At 35.7% G+C, this 19,158-nt stretch overlaps 1 protein-coding gene across 13 annotated transcripts in view; it reads right to left on the reverse strand.

Annotated features, from left to right (window-relative positions):
- Eya1 (EYA transcriptional coactivator and phosphatase 1) overlaps positions 1 to 19,158 on the reverse strand; it is a 310,160-nt gene that overhangs the window by 131,276 nt on the left and 159,726 nt on the right. For 10 of the 13 annotated variants that reach the window (XM_069990921.1, XM_069990918.1, XM_069990920.1 and 7 more), the window contains 2 exons: positions 4,812 to 4,861; positions 3,131 to 3,258 (listed from right to left, as the gene is read on the reverse strand). In XM_069990921.1, coding sequence (XP_069847022.1) covers positions 3,131 to 3,258; positions 4,812 to 4,861 — 178 coding nt within the window. Of the gene's footprint in view, positions 1 to 3,130; positions 3,259 to 4,811; positions 4,862 to 10,099; positions 10,628 to 19,158 lie in introns of those variants that run through there. The other 3 variants (XM_069990924.1, XM_069990923.1, XM_069990922.1) reach the window with 2 other exon arrangements.

Genomic DNA, 19,158 nt, shown 5'->3' on the forward strand with positions numbered 1-19,158 from the left:
TTGATGGAACATGAAAGTAACAAAAGAAATGGATTCACAGACTTAATAACCATGTGGACCTCATGCTGTTGTTTAGATCTAACTAAGTATGAGAAGGGGACCATGAATAGAGATTATAATTTATATTTTCAGATTGTAAAATAAAATTGGGTGTTCCAATCAATTAACAAAAGTTCATTTAATGCCTGGGATAATGTATACTGGTATTCTCTTTTTTAAGTTAATTCAATTAATTTATTTTTACTATAAAGGTGATGTTCAGAGAGGTTACAGTTACATAAGTCATGTAATGACTTTTTGAAAATTGTTACCTCTTCATTTCTTTCCTTCCAGTTTTCTTTCTCTTCTGACCCTCCTTCCCCACAAATGGTATAGTTCATTTTCAACATAGTATATAGTGAGTATCACTGCTGCATTAATTCAACCCTTTAACCCATCACTTCTGTGTCCCCCATCAATTCCCAAAATTAGATAAACTTACATACAAGACAAAAATAAAAAACAGTGACAAAGGGGGAAGAAAAAAAACCCAAAAAGTAAAATAACCAAAAACTTCTTACTTCTATTTTGGTAAACAACATTTTATATGCACATAGCTTTGAGCCCTTGTGATCCTCTCCTAAGAATATCATCCTATGGTCTCACTGTGTGACTGTTTAGAATCTTGTTTAATTTATCACGTCCAAGTATAATTTTCTGTCTCTAACTTCACTTTCCAACCTACCAAAATCCTGCAGAGAACACCAGTGAAGAAACCTTGAAAATAGGATGAAATGAACCATTATTTCTCTGAAGTCAGGGCTTAACAAAAACTCATTTCTAACTATTAAACTTTTGTATAAAAGATTTTGAATTATTTCACAAATTGAATGCTTCAAACAATTATCTAAAATATTTTATTATTCCAAGCCGATTTTAATCATGAAAAGCTCTACCTTAAAATTAAGTATTCCAGAATATGAATATTATATCCAAGTCAAAAATGTAAATATTCAGAAATATCTCTCTACAATAGTGCTTAAAAAACAAACAAAGCATCTAAAGGGGAATTCCTCCAACTCATACTCTGCTTTCGTACTGGGTAGATTTTTTTCAATATTGTTATTCTACCATCATCATCATCAACAACAACAACACAAAAGGGTTTTAATTCACCATGTCAGTTTATAGTGGATCTTATTTTTAGGAGATGACTTGCTGGTAAAAATGTTGAGATAGAAACTTCTTATTCCTATTTCATTTTTCATATAAGAATTATGGGTATTACATAAATATGCTACTCAATTTATTCCAGTGTCTTTTATTAAGCAAAGTAATTGGACATGCCTAGTTTGTCCTTATGTTCAAGTGATAAGTGACTGTCTGATCTTCACACTATGATGACAGAAATGACTGCTAATGGTTTGCATCTGAGGTCCCAGGGTGGCTGGCTGCCCAGCATGCTGGCTGGAGTGGGCTCACCTGAGCAGAGCCTGGGGTGGGCTGTCTCCAGACCCAGCCAGTACTCACAGCAAGCATGCTTTCACCTGAAGCCCAAGTCCAAAGGGAGAGGAAACAGCTCTGCTGGCTTTTATTTTACTTGCTCTACACCGTCTACTTCTACACTTCAATTGCTTCCCTATACATGTTTTCAATTTCTGTTTGATTGACTATTGAAATGAGAAGAAGTTTCAGGTGAAAAGGAGCTTTATTCAGAGATTGTTTTGCTAGGTCAGCAGAGCTTCTACTTTTGACAACAGCTATTTTTCATAAACACTGAAAATGAATATTTTTAGCCCTAAAGAAAAATAAAGAATACTGGTATAAAAAACACTGCATAAAATATATATATATACATATATATATATATATATATAACTGATTTAAATAACTGATTTAAAGCTGGGTGCAGTGGCTCATGCCTGTAGTCCCAGCTATTCAGGAGTCTGAGATCTGAGAATTGTGGTTCAAAGACAGCTTAGGTAGGAAAGTCTGTGAGACTCTTATCTCTAATTAACCACCAAAGGGGAGAAGACAGATTTAAATTTTGTCTATCATAAATTTCATAGCATTAGAGATTCCAAAAGGTTTCACCAATACATATTCAAATATTACCCTAAAAAAGACAATAATTATAGCATTTACTTGGCTTATTTGTAAAATCTGGTGATAAAAGATAATCATGGTGATTGGGAACTTATAGTCAAAGGTTTGTCCAAGGATAGAATTCTAACATGAACAATTCCTGATACTTATTTTCTGAGTCAAGAGCCTGAAGTTTAAAAATGCATAAATATATTTTAAAAATCTGTGAAAAAGATACTTTTCCATAGACGAAATTAGAAATACAATGCTGAATGTCATATGTCCTTCCACATTCTCAAGTTATAAAAATGCTCAGAGTACCTCTCAGGTAGCAATACATACATAGACCCTGATATATTTAGAATTACATACACATGGGTTAAAACAAGTGTTTCTATTTACCTAAGATTCACACAAATATCCCCACATATTAATTATGCAGAAACAAGTGCAACAGTATTGTTTAAGGTATATGCTACATCATGTTTAAGAAAATTAGTTTATGTATATCTGCCATATCTGCATATTTTGTAGTAACTTTTTAAAACATATTTATACTTGAATATATATAAGAATACTGGATATACAAACTATTTCATCAATCTTTAGAAATAGCCCAGTTCAATACTCACATTTAAACAAATTTGGCTATATTTAGTAACAAAATGAAAAGTAAAATAAAGTAATTCCAAATTTTCATTGATCCTACAGTAAAACAATGCTGACAGCGTACTGTGGTCAACAGTTAATAATGTTATGCACACATGAATGTATTATATATACATTATATACACACACCTACACATATATACATCTACATAAAAATTAACCCCGTGTATATTAAAATAGACTACAGACTCTCAAGTAACATTGCTCTCAGTCATGTTAAAATAGCCTAGCAATGTGGAGCTCCTAAATAGTGATGAATATTAAGTCAAATTACTTAGAGGAGAAGTAGAGCAGTAGTTTAATGGAGTTGACAACGTAAATCACAATCCCTCAGTAACAAGGCATATATTGATGAGGAAATAAGGTACAAAGCAAACCATAAGAAGCAGACACTCACCTTCGGTGCCATTGGGAGTCATGGAATTACTATTTATATGAGAATTATCGAGTTTGGGCCCACTGGGGGATTCACTACTACCACTCAGACGGCTATGCGAGCTGGTTAGATCCTGCATTTCCATAGACCTAAAGACAAGAAGCCTTCCGTTTGACAGAGGGACCAAATTCATAACACCACCATTTAATGCGCTAACGACTTGACACCTCCTTTGAAACACACTCACACAAAAGTCCCATTGTATCTATGTTCTCAGACTCAGAGCAGTTCCTCTTGCATTTTTACTACAGTCATCTTTTCATTACATGTACCATTAAAAGAGGCACTTGCCCTTCCTATCCAGACAAACATTTAATGGAGTTCTGAAAATCTCCTTTATTTCCTCTTACGTAGTAGATCAAGTCACAAGGCCTAACATTAGACAATAACATCTATTTCACTCTTCAAAGAAAAAATAGTCATTTTTTTCTTTTTATATTAAAAAAAATCCCCAAAGGTCTTATTTTTCTAAATGAAAAGGCAAATAAGTATCAAGTCCAATAGAAATTGATCGCTCTTCTGTGGAATCTGCTTCATCTAATAAATTAACACTAGGTACTCCCTTATAATTTACCACCCAATTGTAATTTAATGGGTCTCCAAACCAAATAAAACACTTGAAACCTATAGTCTAGTGACAGGGAATGAGATAGTCCTGATGCATGTGTTTACTCTGGCAAACTACTTAATTGTTCCTCTGTTTCCCTTGAAACAAATGCAGCATTAAAACATTATGATGTCGGCTCACTTGTTTGCTTTGTGGATTACATACAGCGTGCCCAATTGAAAAGGGATAAGGCCAACATACAGTGAGTCCCTGGGAGCATTAGCACTAGGAATACTTCAGCTGTCACTTAGGGAAACCAGCACAATTCTACTTCATTGCTATCATCTGCACTTTTACCATCTAAAAACAACTCAATTCCTCCTCAAAGTTCTTTTAAGACTCAGTAGTTACATTGTAAAGGTACAAAAGCCACTCACTGCTCATAAGGACAATTTCACAACATTTATATTTAATAGTCTTATTAATGAAGACTTATTTGAAGTCATTAAAATACACCTAAGTGTGGGTTCTGCTTTCTGACAGCTAACTTTTTAAAAATATGGTTTAAGGCCCATCACTTTATTTTAAACATTTTATTTTCCTTTAAAAAAGAGTAATAATAGGTAAGGATGGCTTCATGTTAGATGCATGAGCTTATTTTTTCCTCATCTACCAGGGCAATGTAAGGTAGTTATTTTAATTTAGCACACTGCGCTTAAATTCACTGTGGACATCAGTTTTTAAAGCAGCTTACCATGAGCCATTTTACTTCTGAAGAGAGTCTTTACTTCCTCCAATGTGAATTCAAAGTAAAAATTATTTCAACCCAATTTTCCTCTAGTTCTTATTTCACATTTACAGTGTCTCTAACACAGAAAAATATAGTCTATAATTATTTTGCAACCAAGGTTTCTATTCCTTTTCTATGTAAGTTTTTTTTTCACAAGTGCACACACATACACATACAAATTGTTAAGAAATTTCTAACCAAGGCTGTTGCTATTAATAGAAATAATTAAGAAATACTAGCTCAAAATAGATCTGGGTCACAGAAAGGTAATCTACAAATATGTTGAATACCAACAATATCCTTACCTGCAACGTGAGGAAACAGACACATCTGAACTGGTTTGAGATGTTTGCACCTGTGGTCAGGAGTAAAAAAAAAAAAAAAATTAGAAGCTGTTGTTACAGTACTTCAGGGTCAGCTCTTAATTATACAGAGCACATGGCTGAGACCAACAATGACCGCTTTTAACCAAAAGAGAAAAAGGAGGATACTGCAGCAGTGAAAGGCATATTGTCTTTAAGTTGAGGTCTCAACTGTTGTTTCCTCCTGCAGGTCTATCCTCCTCCTCCCCTAGTGTGTGCGTTGCGTTGGGGGGCAGGGGGGGGGAGGGGAGGCAGCCAAATGACGGGATAGTGATTCATCACTAGCCTATGACAGCTGCAAACGGGATTACCCCTCCCCCAATCAACATGCAAAGCAGCCTTGCCCAGGCAGTTTGGAAAAGGTACTTGGGAGAAGAAGAAGAAAAAAAAAATAGCTATTACCAAAATGAGTGTGTTTAGCAGTAGTTCAAGTAATAATCTCCCAGCATCCTTGGAGGATCTTTCATCTTCTGTTATCACCAGCTGAAATAGAGCTCCCGCCCACCCCTTTGACTCCTGACAGTTTCCTATCCTTATCCTGTTGATTTTCTCCCACGTTCACTCTTTGTCATTTTCACATCCACTGGAACTGCTCCTGGGCAGCTTTCAGGCAGGCTGGACTCAGGATAAATGGCTAAGGAGTTTTCAGCACTAAAGTTACATCATAGCCCAGTGTGCCTGTGTATGGGTGCCAAGTTAAAATTCAACGAGAGCTTCTGCAGTTCTGGCCGGCAACATTGAAAAAGCAGCTACATTTATTTGTTTGCCCGTTGAATTTCTCATCTTTTCGAGGAGAGAGGGGTGGGGAGAGCGAATGGTTGAACAATCAGTTCAACTAGCCTGTCAACCAGCCTGTTCAGGTCTTTTGTTTCTAGATCAATCTGTACTGGGGGACTACACCAAACAGCTTTACTAACAGGCAGATTCTTAGAGCCCATAGTCCTGGACCTCCATCCCCAGGCTAGTGCTAGACACCCACAGGTGAAGAAGGCCAGGTGAAGCGGGCTGCTGCTGGCTCCCAAGCTCAGAGTAACGCCTAGCAGGCAGAGGAAAGCACTGTGCAGAATGTTGAAAATGGCTCAGAATTCCAAATCTTTGATGTGCATTTTCATTCAACCTGAACTGACATCAATTAGGGCTACAGAACAAAGATGGGAACTGAGGCCTCTCAAATGACATTCAACCAAACATCTTCTGTTGAGTCCTGTTATTTTTTAATTATGATTTATGAAACTAAGAAAGCCTCCCTTTCTAGCTCAAATAAAGCATCATTAACATCTACGTGTCTCACGATAAAGTTATATAAAAATCTCTGGGTAAGTGTTTCTATAATATTTTTATATGATGCTTGAGTATTAAGTAGAAATTAAATGTTAATGCCTGCAAATATTTATCTGTGATAACAGGTTTCTATAATTTCTGTTAAAATTAATGCTCTCACACAAGATTAAATGGTTTCCTTTAGAAACAGCAGCAATCTACCTCAAGGGGAAATTTCTTTTTCTTCTTCTTTTTCCCCCCTATTTTTATACACATGGAATAAATTATAGGTGAGAACTAACTTAGTTTTAAGAACTCTCTTGGCTTAATTATGTGAGAGAGTATGTAAAGCATACTTCCTGTTAAATGTTAAAATACATTTTCATTCTAACATTGGCTAGAAAGCAGAATCCTGAGAATACACTTTTAGTTTCATTGTGTACTTTGGGAGTTTGGCTCTAGTTACATTTGAGGCTTAACTTATCATATCTAAATTTAATAGTCAAACTGTTGTTAATTTAAAAATGAACATGAAAACATGAATTATTCTAACAAATTTTCTTATTGAGAAGGAAGCATCTGCACAACAGGTTTTTTTTTAAAGCGTCAACCTAGTCCCCACTGTCCTTTCAAACACTTCAATTTTTGAGAGTCCATATCCACGATCTTCATTTCATTAAGTATACTTCAGATATGTTCTTTTGTGTCTCAAGGATTATTTAAACCATGTGTTGTGTGTTACTGTATTTAAAAATGACTCTTTAATCAAAATAACTTTAAAACAACTAATCCTCACTTAGGCTGGTCAGCTGAACCCACATCGTGGTCCAGGAAAAATAAATCTACTCTCAAGAATGCGAATGCAGACAACAATTAGACACAGATGTGAGCAAAATTAGTTACAGTTTACAAAATGCTACACTTCACATGCTTTTAGTTTTTTATGTGTACTACAAGATTACAGTGCAGTAAGGAAACATACTCTTCTAATGACTTATCTAAAAAGAATACCTAGTCCTGATTGGTGTTGTTTTGCTCTCATGTTTGACAATGGAAGTTTCTGGATTTTAATGGTCTAAAGCCATAATATGTTTAAAAATAACCAAAGATTTTTTTTTTTTGTAAAAGAAGAGAAATATTTCCTGGTTTCCAGAAAAGTGCCACGGGGCATTCTGTAAGCTCCCATTTTCTAGTTTATGTTCAGGAGAGGATATGTTTCTTGTCTTCTCCTAACCTGGTATTTTTAATTCAAGTACTTCTAGGAATGCAAAAATTATTTCCTATTACATTATGGAATGGTCATCTTACATTACAATGAAGTCATTTCATTTTAATGCTTTTAAAACTCTTTGTAGTGAGCACACATAGTAGCATGCATATTGTCAGAGTTGTGAACCTACAAAGAAGGAAAAAAACACACACAAAAAACCAAGATAGCAGAACTCCTTCAAATTTAAATTCAAGAATCTTAAACTAGTAACTTTGACTTCTGATTAGTTAATGAGGTCTTTTAAGTTTGCCTTTTTTTCTAATTAAATTTATAATTCTTCACAGATGTAACTTTTGTTGATGTTCAATTTGTCTCTCTCATTTTGTTAAACCTCACATAGTACTTGGCCAATCCATTGAATAGCCACATTAAATCTGTTAATACCATGCTCTTCAACCCCAGAAATTATTTCCAGAAGGTAAACTTGCTTTGAGAGATCATCAAACAAGACTTAAGGTACACATTTTATCACATTTTCCCTACCACAGAGCTCGGGACGCAGAGTGAAATTCATGACTTTTTGCACTGTTTATTATACTTTGCTAAATTACAAATCAAAAGCATCTGACAGAAGATCATGTATGAAGCCAAAAAGTTAATAATGTTCTGTGAAAAGTAAACTGTAAATGGAAAGGGATTCTAAATCTCAGCAGCACAGAGCAAATAAAATGTAGGTACTTATCTAAATTATGGGGTTTCCATGGGCTTTTTTTTTTGCTTGCTAAAAGCAATTCTTATAAAATGACTATAATTTAAAACTTTTTTTTTTTACCAAACTGAAAAGAAATTTTCAAAGTGAAAGTACAGAACTTATCTAAATAGAACTGGCAGACAAACTAGTTGGTCCAAGCATAGATCAACCTGAATACACCCAAATTTGAAAGACAATGGTAATTTTCTAATCAGAATGTATTTTAAAGAGAAAAAAAGTGCCTTAATTGTAAATTTACTTTTTAAGCAGAAAATAGTCTTGCAAAAATTTCTCCAAAATCAATTCCCAACTCTGATATCAAGTGTTAAGATAAAAGCAAATTTTTAGAAGAAAAATCTAACCACAAAATTAAAATGAAGTTCTAGGGAAGAGTAGATGGGTTTAAAATGTCAAGACTATCCTTCCTTCTTTATCAAAGACTCCACAAAGTAAATGGCTTAAATACCATTGCTGATTATCTCAATGTAATATCCTATGGCACTTTTGTGCAGCATCTTCTTTAAGAAAAATGAGAAAATAGCCTTTATAAAACCAAAGCTAAACAAGTATATAATGTTGCAGCATTTTTGCCTAATGTTTTAAAGACAAGAATTGTTTTAAACATTAGCATTTATTTGAAATGTGGAGGACTTTTGATCTCTGATTAAGATAATTTTATTCTCTTGCTACCAGTGGTTTTTCTTCTTCTCAGTGTATTCTTAGAAAATAATTTTTTGTACTTCAATGGAAATTTTATTTTGAGAAAAACATTTATCATGTCTGAAACTCATGTAGCAGTCGACTTCTAAAACTGAACAGTGGCTCAATTAGGCTCCTGTGTCTGTCACCGCAAAGAATTTTCAACAATTGAAAAGCCATGGCTGCTTACTCACTTCCTAAACACTTTGGGCCTTTGAGAACTCAAGCATCGAGAAAGTCAAATATCAAATGTTTGATCATACAAAAGCATGACTATTCATGTACGCATGTCCTCAACCCCCAAACACTGAGGTAAAAAAACAAAACAAAACAAAACAAAAAACCCTCCCACAAGCATAAAGCCTACTCTGAAAGACACATTATAAAAACAATCCAAATCCTATAAAACTATGCTGTGTGCTTAACTAAACTTTTTTTTTATGTTTCAAACATTTTTTTAAAAAAGCTAGTCTAAATCCAGTGACATTCCTGACTTGAATTTTTGTAAATGCTATGTGTAAATGTGTTCAAAAACTCCTCCCCAAGAAACATAAGCCATGAGTCATTAACAATTCACACAGTGCTTTTGAATGGCAAACATTTAAAATGATAACTCAAAAGTTTAGGAATCTGGAGTTTAGGCTGCAGGACTGTCCAAGTCATTGAAAGTATTAATGTGACAAATGCATTTTATTACAAATATATCGTCTAAACACCTTTTGGATGGGGCCTAGTATAATAAAATATTTGGGGATTTATTTATTGAAGCCAGAGGATTTTTTTTCCCTTAAAAGTCGGTTGTGTTTATTGTTATCTGGTGTCCTTTCCAATATGAAACCTTTACTGATTTTCTCGTATCAATCTGAAGTGGGTAGGAAAACTTACATTCACGTAATAATGGGCGTATGCATCTTTATAAGCTTAACTCTATCAAAATAATACTGAAAGTTTCTACCGCAGTTCAGAAAAGAGAGATGAAATACTCTCCGAGAATATGGTCCTAAATTACACTTATTTATATGGAACATAACAAAGTAATGGTTAACAATTAATTTGTCATGATCTCTTCCTGATCCTAATCGCTCAGATCATATGGAAGTTAAGAATTATACTTTCATGCTGGATCCCAGTGAGTAAGAAAGTCTCAGGCACCAAGTGTCATCATTCCCCACCCCGTGCCAGAATGTTTTTCTTTTACAACAAATCAAAACAATAATACTTTTTTTAAAGCGCTCCTGTTATCTTGGGCTTTGCCACCGGACAGCTGTTGTCAGTCACGACCATTTTTCAAAACAGTCAGCTTGTACTTACGGTGCTTACATCGGCAGCAATCCACCAGTTTAAAGTTCTCCTTGGAGTTCTCTGGGTTAGCAAAGCTCCATTCCTGACATAGTTTTGTTCTTGGGTAGGGAAGCGCGCGGGGGACTCGAGGCGTTGCTCTCAGCGGAGCCGCGGCGCCCGGGGGCGCGGAGCGCGGGTGCGGGGCAGAGCCGGGCTCGTGGGGTCGGCGCCCGGGCGCAGCTGCAGGCTCGGGCTGCCGAGTGATTGAACGCAAAGGCTTTCCCCAGCGAGGACCCCGCCACAGTGCACGGCAACAGGAAGGCTGACAGTCGGAAGTGGCACTGCAGAGTTTCTACCTCGCCCCAAACTCGGAGCCATCAGCTCCCACCGTTCTGTTTGGGAACAACTTTGCGCGCAGCGCGCGTTGCCCACCGACCAGCAGCCACAGATAGCATCTGAGAAGCCCAGACAAAGAGCCAGCACAATCTCACCCCTCCAGTTGTTTGCGCAGCCTTGTAGGTCTGCCCATGAAGCCTCGGGGCTTTTTTTTTTTTTTTTTTTTTTTGGTTTGTTTTTGCAACGCAAACCACAGCTATTCTCTTGTCCTAACCTTATTGGTTTAAATACAACAATTGAAAGGAGCACTGCGCTCTCTGACTCAACCTTGCTGCTTTAGAAAAAAATTATTATGTAAATGAACGCACCCCACGCTATCTGAATAAACAGCTGTGTGAGAATAACTTCTGAGACACGGTCACACACACACACACACACACACTCTCACACACACAACCTCCTGCTACAGTAGCTCTCAATTAAGATCTTTGGGGAGTAGTTACACGTTATCTGTTAGAATTTCCCAAAACTTTTTTTTTTCAGCCCTAGAAACATGAGGAATGAATATTTTCCCGAATCTTTCCCCCTAACCTACTTACCTACTAACAGGAACATACAAAGTGGGATGGCTAAGTGGAGCAGGAAAAGAGCAAAAGTGTAAGGTATTGCCAATTTAAAAACGAACGCCTGCCCGATAGTTCTGCAAGGATTTCTAGGATGGCAAGTCTTCAAGGAACAATTCTCGGGATCCAAACCAGATTGTATTTCCGTGTTGGTATTTGTAAGTGATTCTGGAGAAAAGATTCATTTTTGCTTAGAACTTTATTTTTTACAGCCTCTGACGGGGACAAGCTGTAACCCTCTCCTTGGTGTTTTATGCATCATTATGCTCTGCAGATTATGGCTTAATCAACGGTTTAACTATGTTGTCGATTTGAAATACTTAAAGACAGCATTGTGTGTGTGTGTGTGTGTGTGTGTAAACTATTGATCACATTTTAATTTTTCAGCCCTAAGCTGCAGTTCAAACATATTTTTATGATGGTACTCATCAGAAACAATGTTATAACCTATAATAAAATGTTTATATCTGTTTATTTTTGTTAAAATTCTTGTCATTACCACTAATATTAATCTACTTATTTGGTAATTCTATTAGAAAACAAAAATGCCCTATCTTGTAGGTGCTCACCTTGGTATGAAAAAATAAATAAAAATCTCAGTAATTTCTCAAATAATCATAAATACACTTGTAGGTCATTAGCTAATAAAGCAGTTATAGTCTTATTTACTTTGATAATTTGTAAAAGGAAGCACCATTCTAATACATACAAAATAAAACAAAATGCTTCTAAGAACCAAAATTCACACAGGCTTTCCCCTCTCTCTAGTCTTGAAAAGATCCCAGTCTTGGAAAGAATACAATGCCAAACCTCGGAGACAGCTTAAACTGCAAACTCACTTTGGATTCCATCTCATATAGTTCCAGCAAAGAACCATGGGGTAAAGGCATCTACCATATTTGGGAAGCCAGAGCAAAATACAGTCAATTGCTATTGGATCTGTTCACATATGCAGCAGAAAGGGAATTATATTACCACCTACAGCACTCTCTCAGAAGAGGAGTACTGGTTATTTGGATAGCTGCAGAAAACAAAAGACAATCTAGTATTGACAGATAAAACACGTTACATTAATTTAATCTGTGATATCCAACAGGGGTACAATCCCTGTTTTTGCAATTACATTTGTTACTGGGCTCCATAAAATGTAACATTTGAGGTGCTCATTTAAGAATTAAACCTCATTTTAAACGACATGCAGTTATTGTACCCACACTTCCCATAGTTAAAAAGTTATTTTAGATATTTAGGCTAAATTATTATTTCCCTGACCCATTTCCTATACATTGGGAAATCCAGAATATAAATATACAAACAACATAAAGTCAAACCAGCAGAAGTATCATGTCAAGTACCATGTCCTGTACAAATTACTTGCCTGCATTATTGTTAAATGTTATATTACATGTTCTTTAATGTTGAAATTCAAGTATTTTACTTGCATAAAATATAAAATACTATTAAAGAAATGAGGCATGTAATCATGAAAGAGTCTGAAGAGCATGATAAACTTAATGTGACCACTAATCAATATGACAGAGGCCATACTTCATAATTAGTGACAAAGAACTTAGTTGCTGCATAAAAGTAATGTTTAGATATGTATTTACATCTTAGAGACAGTTCCTTTTCTCTAAAGAAAAACAAGATAAAGACAATCATTTGTTTACCCATGAATTTTATCTGGTTATTGCTTCTAAATATCAAATATATAATAATTGCTATTAAATACAATTTAAAAACAGTTATCTTATGATGAATAACTAAAGTTATTAATATGTACAGTTGTCATGTGCTATCAGCTTCCTAATTTAAATGTTTCATTAGCATTAATGACATAACAACCATGTACTATTAAGGCCCACACCTTTTCCTAATTACAGTCATACAGATTATAAGAGAATTTAGGAAAATTTGTTGAAAATTTCTCATTAGTTAAAAATAGATAATATTAGAAAATATAAGCATTTGATATTTGCTATAGAAATCTTAACACATGAACACATTATAAAAGTTTAAGATTCCTCCCTCCCCCAACAAAAACATATGATTTTATATGGAAAAGGGAAAGAAATAATAAGTTATAATGACACATTTGAATGTCCTGAATGAGATAAAAGATCTTGCATATCCTATAGCAACAAACATGTCTTATCTGACAGTCATCTGTGGCCTGTGTTCATGCTAGGTATATATTAGTCTGTAATTTTGATAGACATTTTCAGTGCTTTTAAAGCAATAGAAAATTGTAAGTAATAGTCTTAATTTTATTTTAAAAGCAAAGGAAGATATAAAGGATTCTTTAGATCTATCTAAAAGATGACTTGGAACTTTTCTAAGCATACATGAGCGAATAGTTGGATAATCTAATTAGATATAACAAATAAACAGAGAAACAAGGGATAAAACCCAACAAATGTCTTTTTCCCTGATCCATTCCAGGAATGGCAATCCAGTTCTTGAATGATTATTTTAAAAAATTCAATAAAAATGTAATTCTTTGCTATTCCAGTTTATTTTTACATAATTTCAAGACTAAGCATGAGAGCTATATCCTGGATCAACCAGTTTCTAATTTCTCTTCACCTGTGATTCTAATGATTATCTCTCAAGAGTAATAATATAGCTTCAGTTGCAAAATGTGATTAGTGGAGATCAATGCTTTTGCTCCAAAAGCAGAGTCCTAGTCATTATACCTCTCCCACGGTGAAAGCCAATAATTTCTAGAAGTACATAACATTTTGCAATTCAAACTGCTCAAAGTAGACTGGTAAACATAATTTCCCAGAAGGCTTTATTTGTAGTCTTCCTTCTTCCTGATAAGTTTTTTTTTTTCTTTTCCCCCCTTGTGGTCCATGCCATGTCACTATATTTCTGGCTTCTTTGTGGAACTTTTGGCACCATGTCTGCATGGCTGAGATTAGCGGCTCCTTGGCATTTGGAGTGGCCACTTCCATGACCTACGCTCCCCCACTGGCACAAGCCCTACAATGAGGGTCCTGCTCCACCATCCTTCTGCTGAAACGCAACCAAGTTCAACATCCTCTATTTATTTTAAGAATGATATTAAATACACCAAACTAAAGGTCTACCAGTATTTTGCTAAATGCTTTCCATTCAAAGTCCAACATGAATAGCTTTTAACAGCACATTTAAGGAGGCAATTACTATTAACTGTACCATGGAAAATTATTTTCATAAATATTATAGTCTTTATGCCAACACAATATGAAAATAGAACTTATTTCCTGACCTCCTAATAAGCACATTGGTTATTACATATGAATCATAGTCATTTATTTATATAGGGTTCAAAACTTGTTATCCTAGGTAGTAATGACTGCCTATAGGATGTTTTCATAAAAAATTATTATTCTTAATAGAAACTTTGAGAAACACTTCTTGAAATGAGTAATGATGTCCAGGGCAGTAGCAGACTTTTCAGAAAAGGGCATGAGATGGGATAAATATTTTATCTAAGAAAAATATGACACGACAGATTTTCTTTTTTAAAAAAGCAACTGATTTTCCAAGATGGCAAACAGAGTTACCTTTTCTTCCTTCTGTCAAAAATAGGTAAATAATGGGTCTTGGAGCATATGTTTAATTTCAGCAATAAGCTCCTTTGCCTTCTCAACGTTGTAAATGGAGTTCTGTTGACATGAAGCAAGCTTGGAAACCCAGGTTGTCTCTCTTCTTTTTTTTTTTTTCTTTAAGCCATGGGTGGGGATGGGGAAACCAAACTTGTCAGCACCTTCCATAACATGTAAGAGGATCTGGAAATTTGCTTCATGTTTTCCAGGTTTCATGACAGCTGAGTTCACAGTTTTTAGCTTCATCAGAAACAATGAACAGCTCATCAAAGAAAAAAGGGAATGAGTATTTATTACATGCTTACTATGTGCCAAGTACTGTGCTGGGCACTTTATATTTCTATGAATCCTGCTTTTTAAATATATGGGTACTCTGTGTGTGTGTGTGTGTGTGTGTGTGTGTGTGTGTGTGTGTGTGTGTGTGTGTGTGTGTGTGTGTGTGTGCGCGCGCGCGCGCGCGCTCGTGTGTTTCCCTTCCAGTATTTGTTATGGAATCTTCCTCTTTCTCTTAACACCATCAAAGTCATCTCTAAACAGTAGATGGAGCACTGGGACATTAATGGCTCCTGGTTGTATCATCATTTTTGGAAGAAAGTGAAATCCAATAAAGTTAATAAATCCAGAAGTCTGTTTATGATATATGGAAATGATAGATCGTAACTATACAGTTGGATATCCATCAAAGTGAATTGACATAATCAATTCTATACACTATGTGACTATTCACAATCACATATTGCAAGTCAGGTTATAGGTTCAAAAATAAAAGTACATTAAATTGTTAAAATAAAAAATATGTAAAAAATCTACCAACTTAATATTAGTGAACCGGGATACATGATTTTTATCCTTATCATTTATCAAAAAATGAATTATCTTCCTAAAGTAAAATGATAAAATTCCTAATGTTATCTTTACAATAAGAGACTAATAACTAATAATTATATAGATAATTATATAGATAACAGTCACATTGGTTTCTATTTTGCCTACTTAATTTTGTTTATCCTGTGTGATATCTTTAATCTTATTTCCAAGAAAACAATTTTATTTGAATTGCACTCTAAATTTTCTTAAGACATTTGAAGGTAGAATTTAACTCTTCAAAATCAAGAAAAGTTAGTTTTTACAAAGAAGTTACCAAAGATGGAAAGAAAAATTGGCAAAATTAATGACCTATTGAATTTTTTTCTTCCTTCAAACAGCATTAACTTTTTCTCCCTCTACCCTCCCAAATCAGAGAAAGGGAAGGGGTGGGGGTCGGGAAGGTAACCTCTAAAGCTGTTTTAGACAGAAGGTCACAATTCAAAGGCTGGGTAACTTAATCCACTGTGCTGCAATCACATTGCTATTGGAATCACAACCAGAAGCACCATTATTCTAGATGTTTTGATTAAGCAATGCCAATAGGGATACAACCTGGAGCTTTCTCTCCACTGTAAAGTATCGCTAGATTCAAACTTGAAGGCGATCAAGTTGCCTTGGAACACTGAATTTTATTTTAGCTTGCTGTGGCACAGGAAAATAAAGAAGGTAGACTCAACATTATATACTAAGAAAAACAATGGCTTCAATTTGTTCAAAATAAAGGAGGAGACATTCCCAGGACAAACATGTAAGTACATTTTTCAGTCTCTAGATGTCCATAATTAACAAGAATGCTTACTTTAGGTGGATTCGCATTTGGGTTAATTACTGATTATTTAAATTTGTGACTTGGTTTCTGTTAAAAAAAACTTTTTAAAATTACAATTCTGGAAGCATCCCCTGCTTCTTTCAGGGCTTCTGTTTTTAACATCATTAATGATCTGATTTGCCTGAATGGAAGTGTAAAGCAAAGCCAGAGATCTGACCTCTTCTGAGTATTTAAATGTGCATGATTCTTAAAAAACAATGCTCTAGTTGAAAGGGAGGTATGGGTTGGTGGCTTGTTTTTTTAATCAATACAAGGAAAAACAAATAGTTTATCAAGAGGTCAGAGTGTGCATGGAGGAGCCCTCTACTGCTTGATTCTCATTGACAAGCCCTGCTGAAAGATCCGCAAAGCCCCCATTAGCTCAGGCCTCCTGGGATGACTGTTCACTTTCCTTCCGGTCCTTGCCAGGGATCTCAAGCTTCCCCGCCAGCCAGCCTGGAAGTAGAGGGCTACCAGGAGGTAAAGGAGGGACTGGGCAAAAACAAAGCAGAAAAAGAAAGAAATTATTCACGACAATAATCAGAGAACTGCCCAAGGATCCTAGGCCTTTTGTAAAGAATGAATGCTTTGGATTTAGAAACTCAAAGGGGTAAAGATCATGGATTTAGCTAGGCAGATTTTGTACATTTTAAATTGACAATTCTCATTACTGGTATCCCTATATTGTTTGTGAGGAATAAATCTAAACATGTAAATAAATATGGATGATATAATTCCCCACTAATAAATTCATTCATGATTAACTAATGATAACTATTAAACAGAAGGAACTACACTTCTAGGTTAGTTAGAATTGCCCCCAAAGTATGCCTACTGCTATCCTATTAATGGCCAATACATGAAAAGGGGGGTGAAAACATCAATATTTCACATTAGTATCTTTATGAAAAAGCATATAACAACCTGATTTCTTCTCCCATCTTCTTCTTCCATGTTCTTGGGTCTTACGTATATTACTACTCAAGTTATTCTCCTCCTTTCCACCCCCCCTTTTTTTATTGGTCTTGGGGCTTCGACTGAGGATTAAGCTCTGCCCCTGAGCTTTTAAGCTCCAGGCTAGTGCTTTGCCACTTTGAGCCACAGTGCCACTTCTGATTTTCTGGTGGTTAATTGTAGATAAGAGTCTCACAGACTTTCTTGACTAGGTTGGTTTGAACCATGATCCTCAGATCTCAGCCTTCCTCTGAATAACTAGGATTACAGGCTTCAGACACTGGCATACAGCTCAAGCTATTCTATTTGTTAAGCGTGTTGAATTATAAACATTTATCTACAATTAAGAGAAGTAACTATACCGTTCCAAATACTCTAGAGTTTCAAGTGAGTTCTGAAGCTGGCTTTGGTATGGGTTTTCCCTGAGCCCTTTGTTATTAATTATTCATCTTTTTTGTTTTATAATCTATAAACTGGCTAACTATAAAATGGATGAAAGGTTAAACAACCCTTACAAAAAGGAGATGGAAATGAAAATGTCTTGCTGGGACAAAACTCACCAGGCCATGTAGAAGCAAGAGAAAATAGAATTTTAAATCAATGTAAAAAGAAAAAGCAAAAAGTAAATAAAGTAAATAAAGCAAAAAGAACTGCTTTAAGTGATAGAGTACCCGTCTAGCACTCTGTGAAGCCCTGAGTTCATGCTCCAGTACAGAAAATAATAAAGTGGGGAATTTTTTTTAAAGCAAACACCATTCTAAGTTATTTAGCAGATCTGAGGAATTGGCATTGAGGAAAGCTGAAAAGCAACCCAAAATATAGGTACTTCTGTAAATGAAAGTAAAAGTAAGTCTGAAAAAGAGGATTACCAACAGTCATTGTAAGAAGCAGTTACGACTTTTCTCCCTTCAAGTAGCTAGTGGAGCAGGTACACTGCGGTCCCAATGAGAAAAACCCTGGAAGATGTGGTATAAGCAGCACTGTATCAGCAGCAGGTAGGTTACAAAGCATTCCCCCACTGCATGCTGGGATCACCTTTACTGCTCCTTTCCACCACAACTATTTCCCCATCAACCTTTCCAGAACACTGCCAGCCAGATCTAAATAATCCAGGTAAAAGCCTAAAATCACCTTCACTAAGAATTCTTTCCAATCCAAAAAGAAAGATCAGAGATATTTATAGCCAGGAGTTTCCTAAAGAAAAGACTCAACCTGTTCCTCCAAAATAAACATAGCAAGTCCTTTTCTAACAATAACTTTAAGAGTGCCTCACTACTCTTAATATAGGCCAACAATTGTACAGGATTAGGAGTCAAAAGAAAGCCTCTACCAAGAAATGTAGACACTAAATGTAGAGAAAGGACCCTTTCAGGAAACATCAGACAAAAGTGAACGCCAAGACAAACTAAACTCTCATAATTATCCCTAGAGAAATAACCAAATGCACTGAAGTCAAGAGACTAGTTAAGAAAACGATTTTGTGTGTGTATGTGGTAGTAGAGAATGGACTCAGGGCCTTAGGCCTTCTAGGCAGGCATATTGCCCTGTTTCCAGCCATACCTCGGGCCGCTTGGTTATTTTAGAGGTGGGGTCTCAGTTTATGGCCCAGTTAGCCTGGGGTATGACATGTATATGCCACTGCACCCAATTCATTGGTTGAGATGGAATTTTGCAAACTTTTAGGCCTGGGTTATCCCTGAATCAAGATAGCTCAATCCCTGCTTCCCATACACATTTGAGTCACTGAACTTGGATAATATTTCTTCTTCTCTTCTCTTCTCTTTCTTTTCTTCCTTTCTTTCTTTCTTTCTTTCTTCCTTCTTCCTTTCTTTCTCCTGCTTTCTTCCTCCCTCCCTCCCTCCCTTCCTCCCTTCCTTCCTTCCTTCCTTCTTTCCTTCCTTCCTTCCT

This window comes from Dipodomys merriami, unplaced genomic scaffold (genome assembly GCF_024711535.1).
Source record: "Dipodomys merriami isolate MVZ:Mamm:240054 unplaced genomic scaffold, mDipMer1.0.p SCAF_4, whole genome shotgun sequence".
NCBI classification, from domain to species: domain Eukaryota; kingdom Metazoa; phylum Chordata; class Mammalia; order Rodentia; family Heteromyidae; genus Dipodomys; species Dipodomys merriami.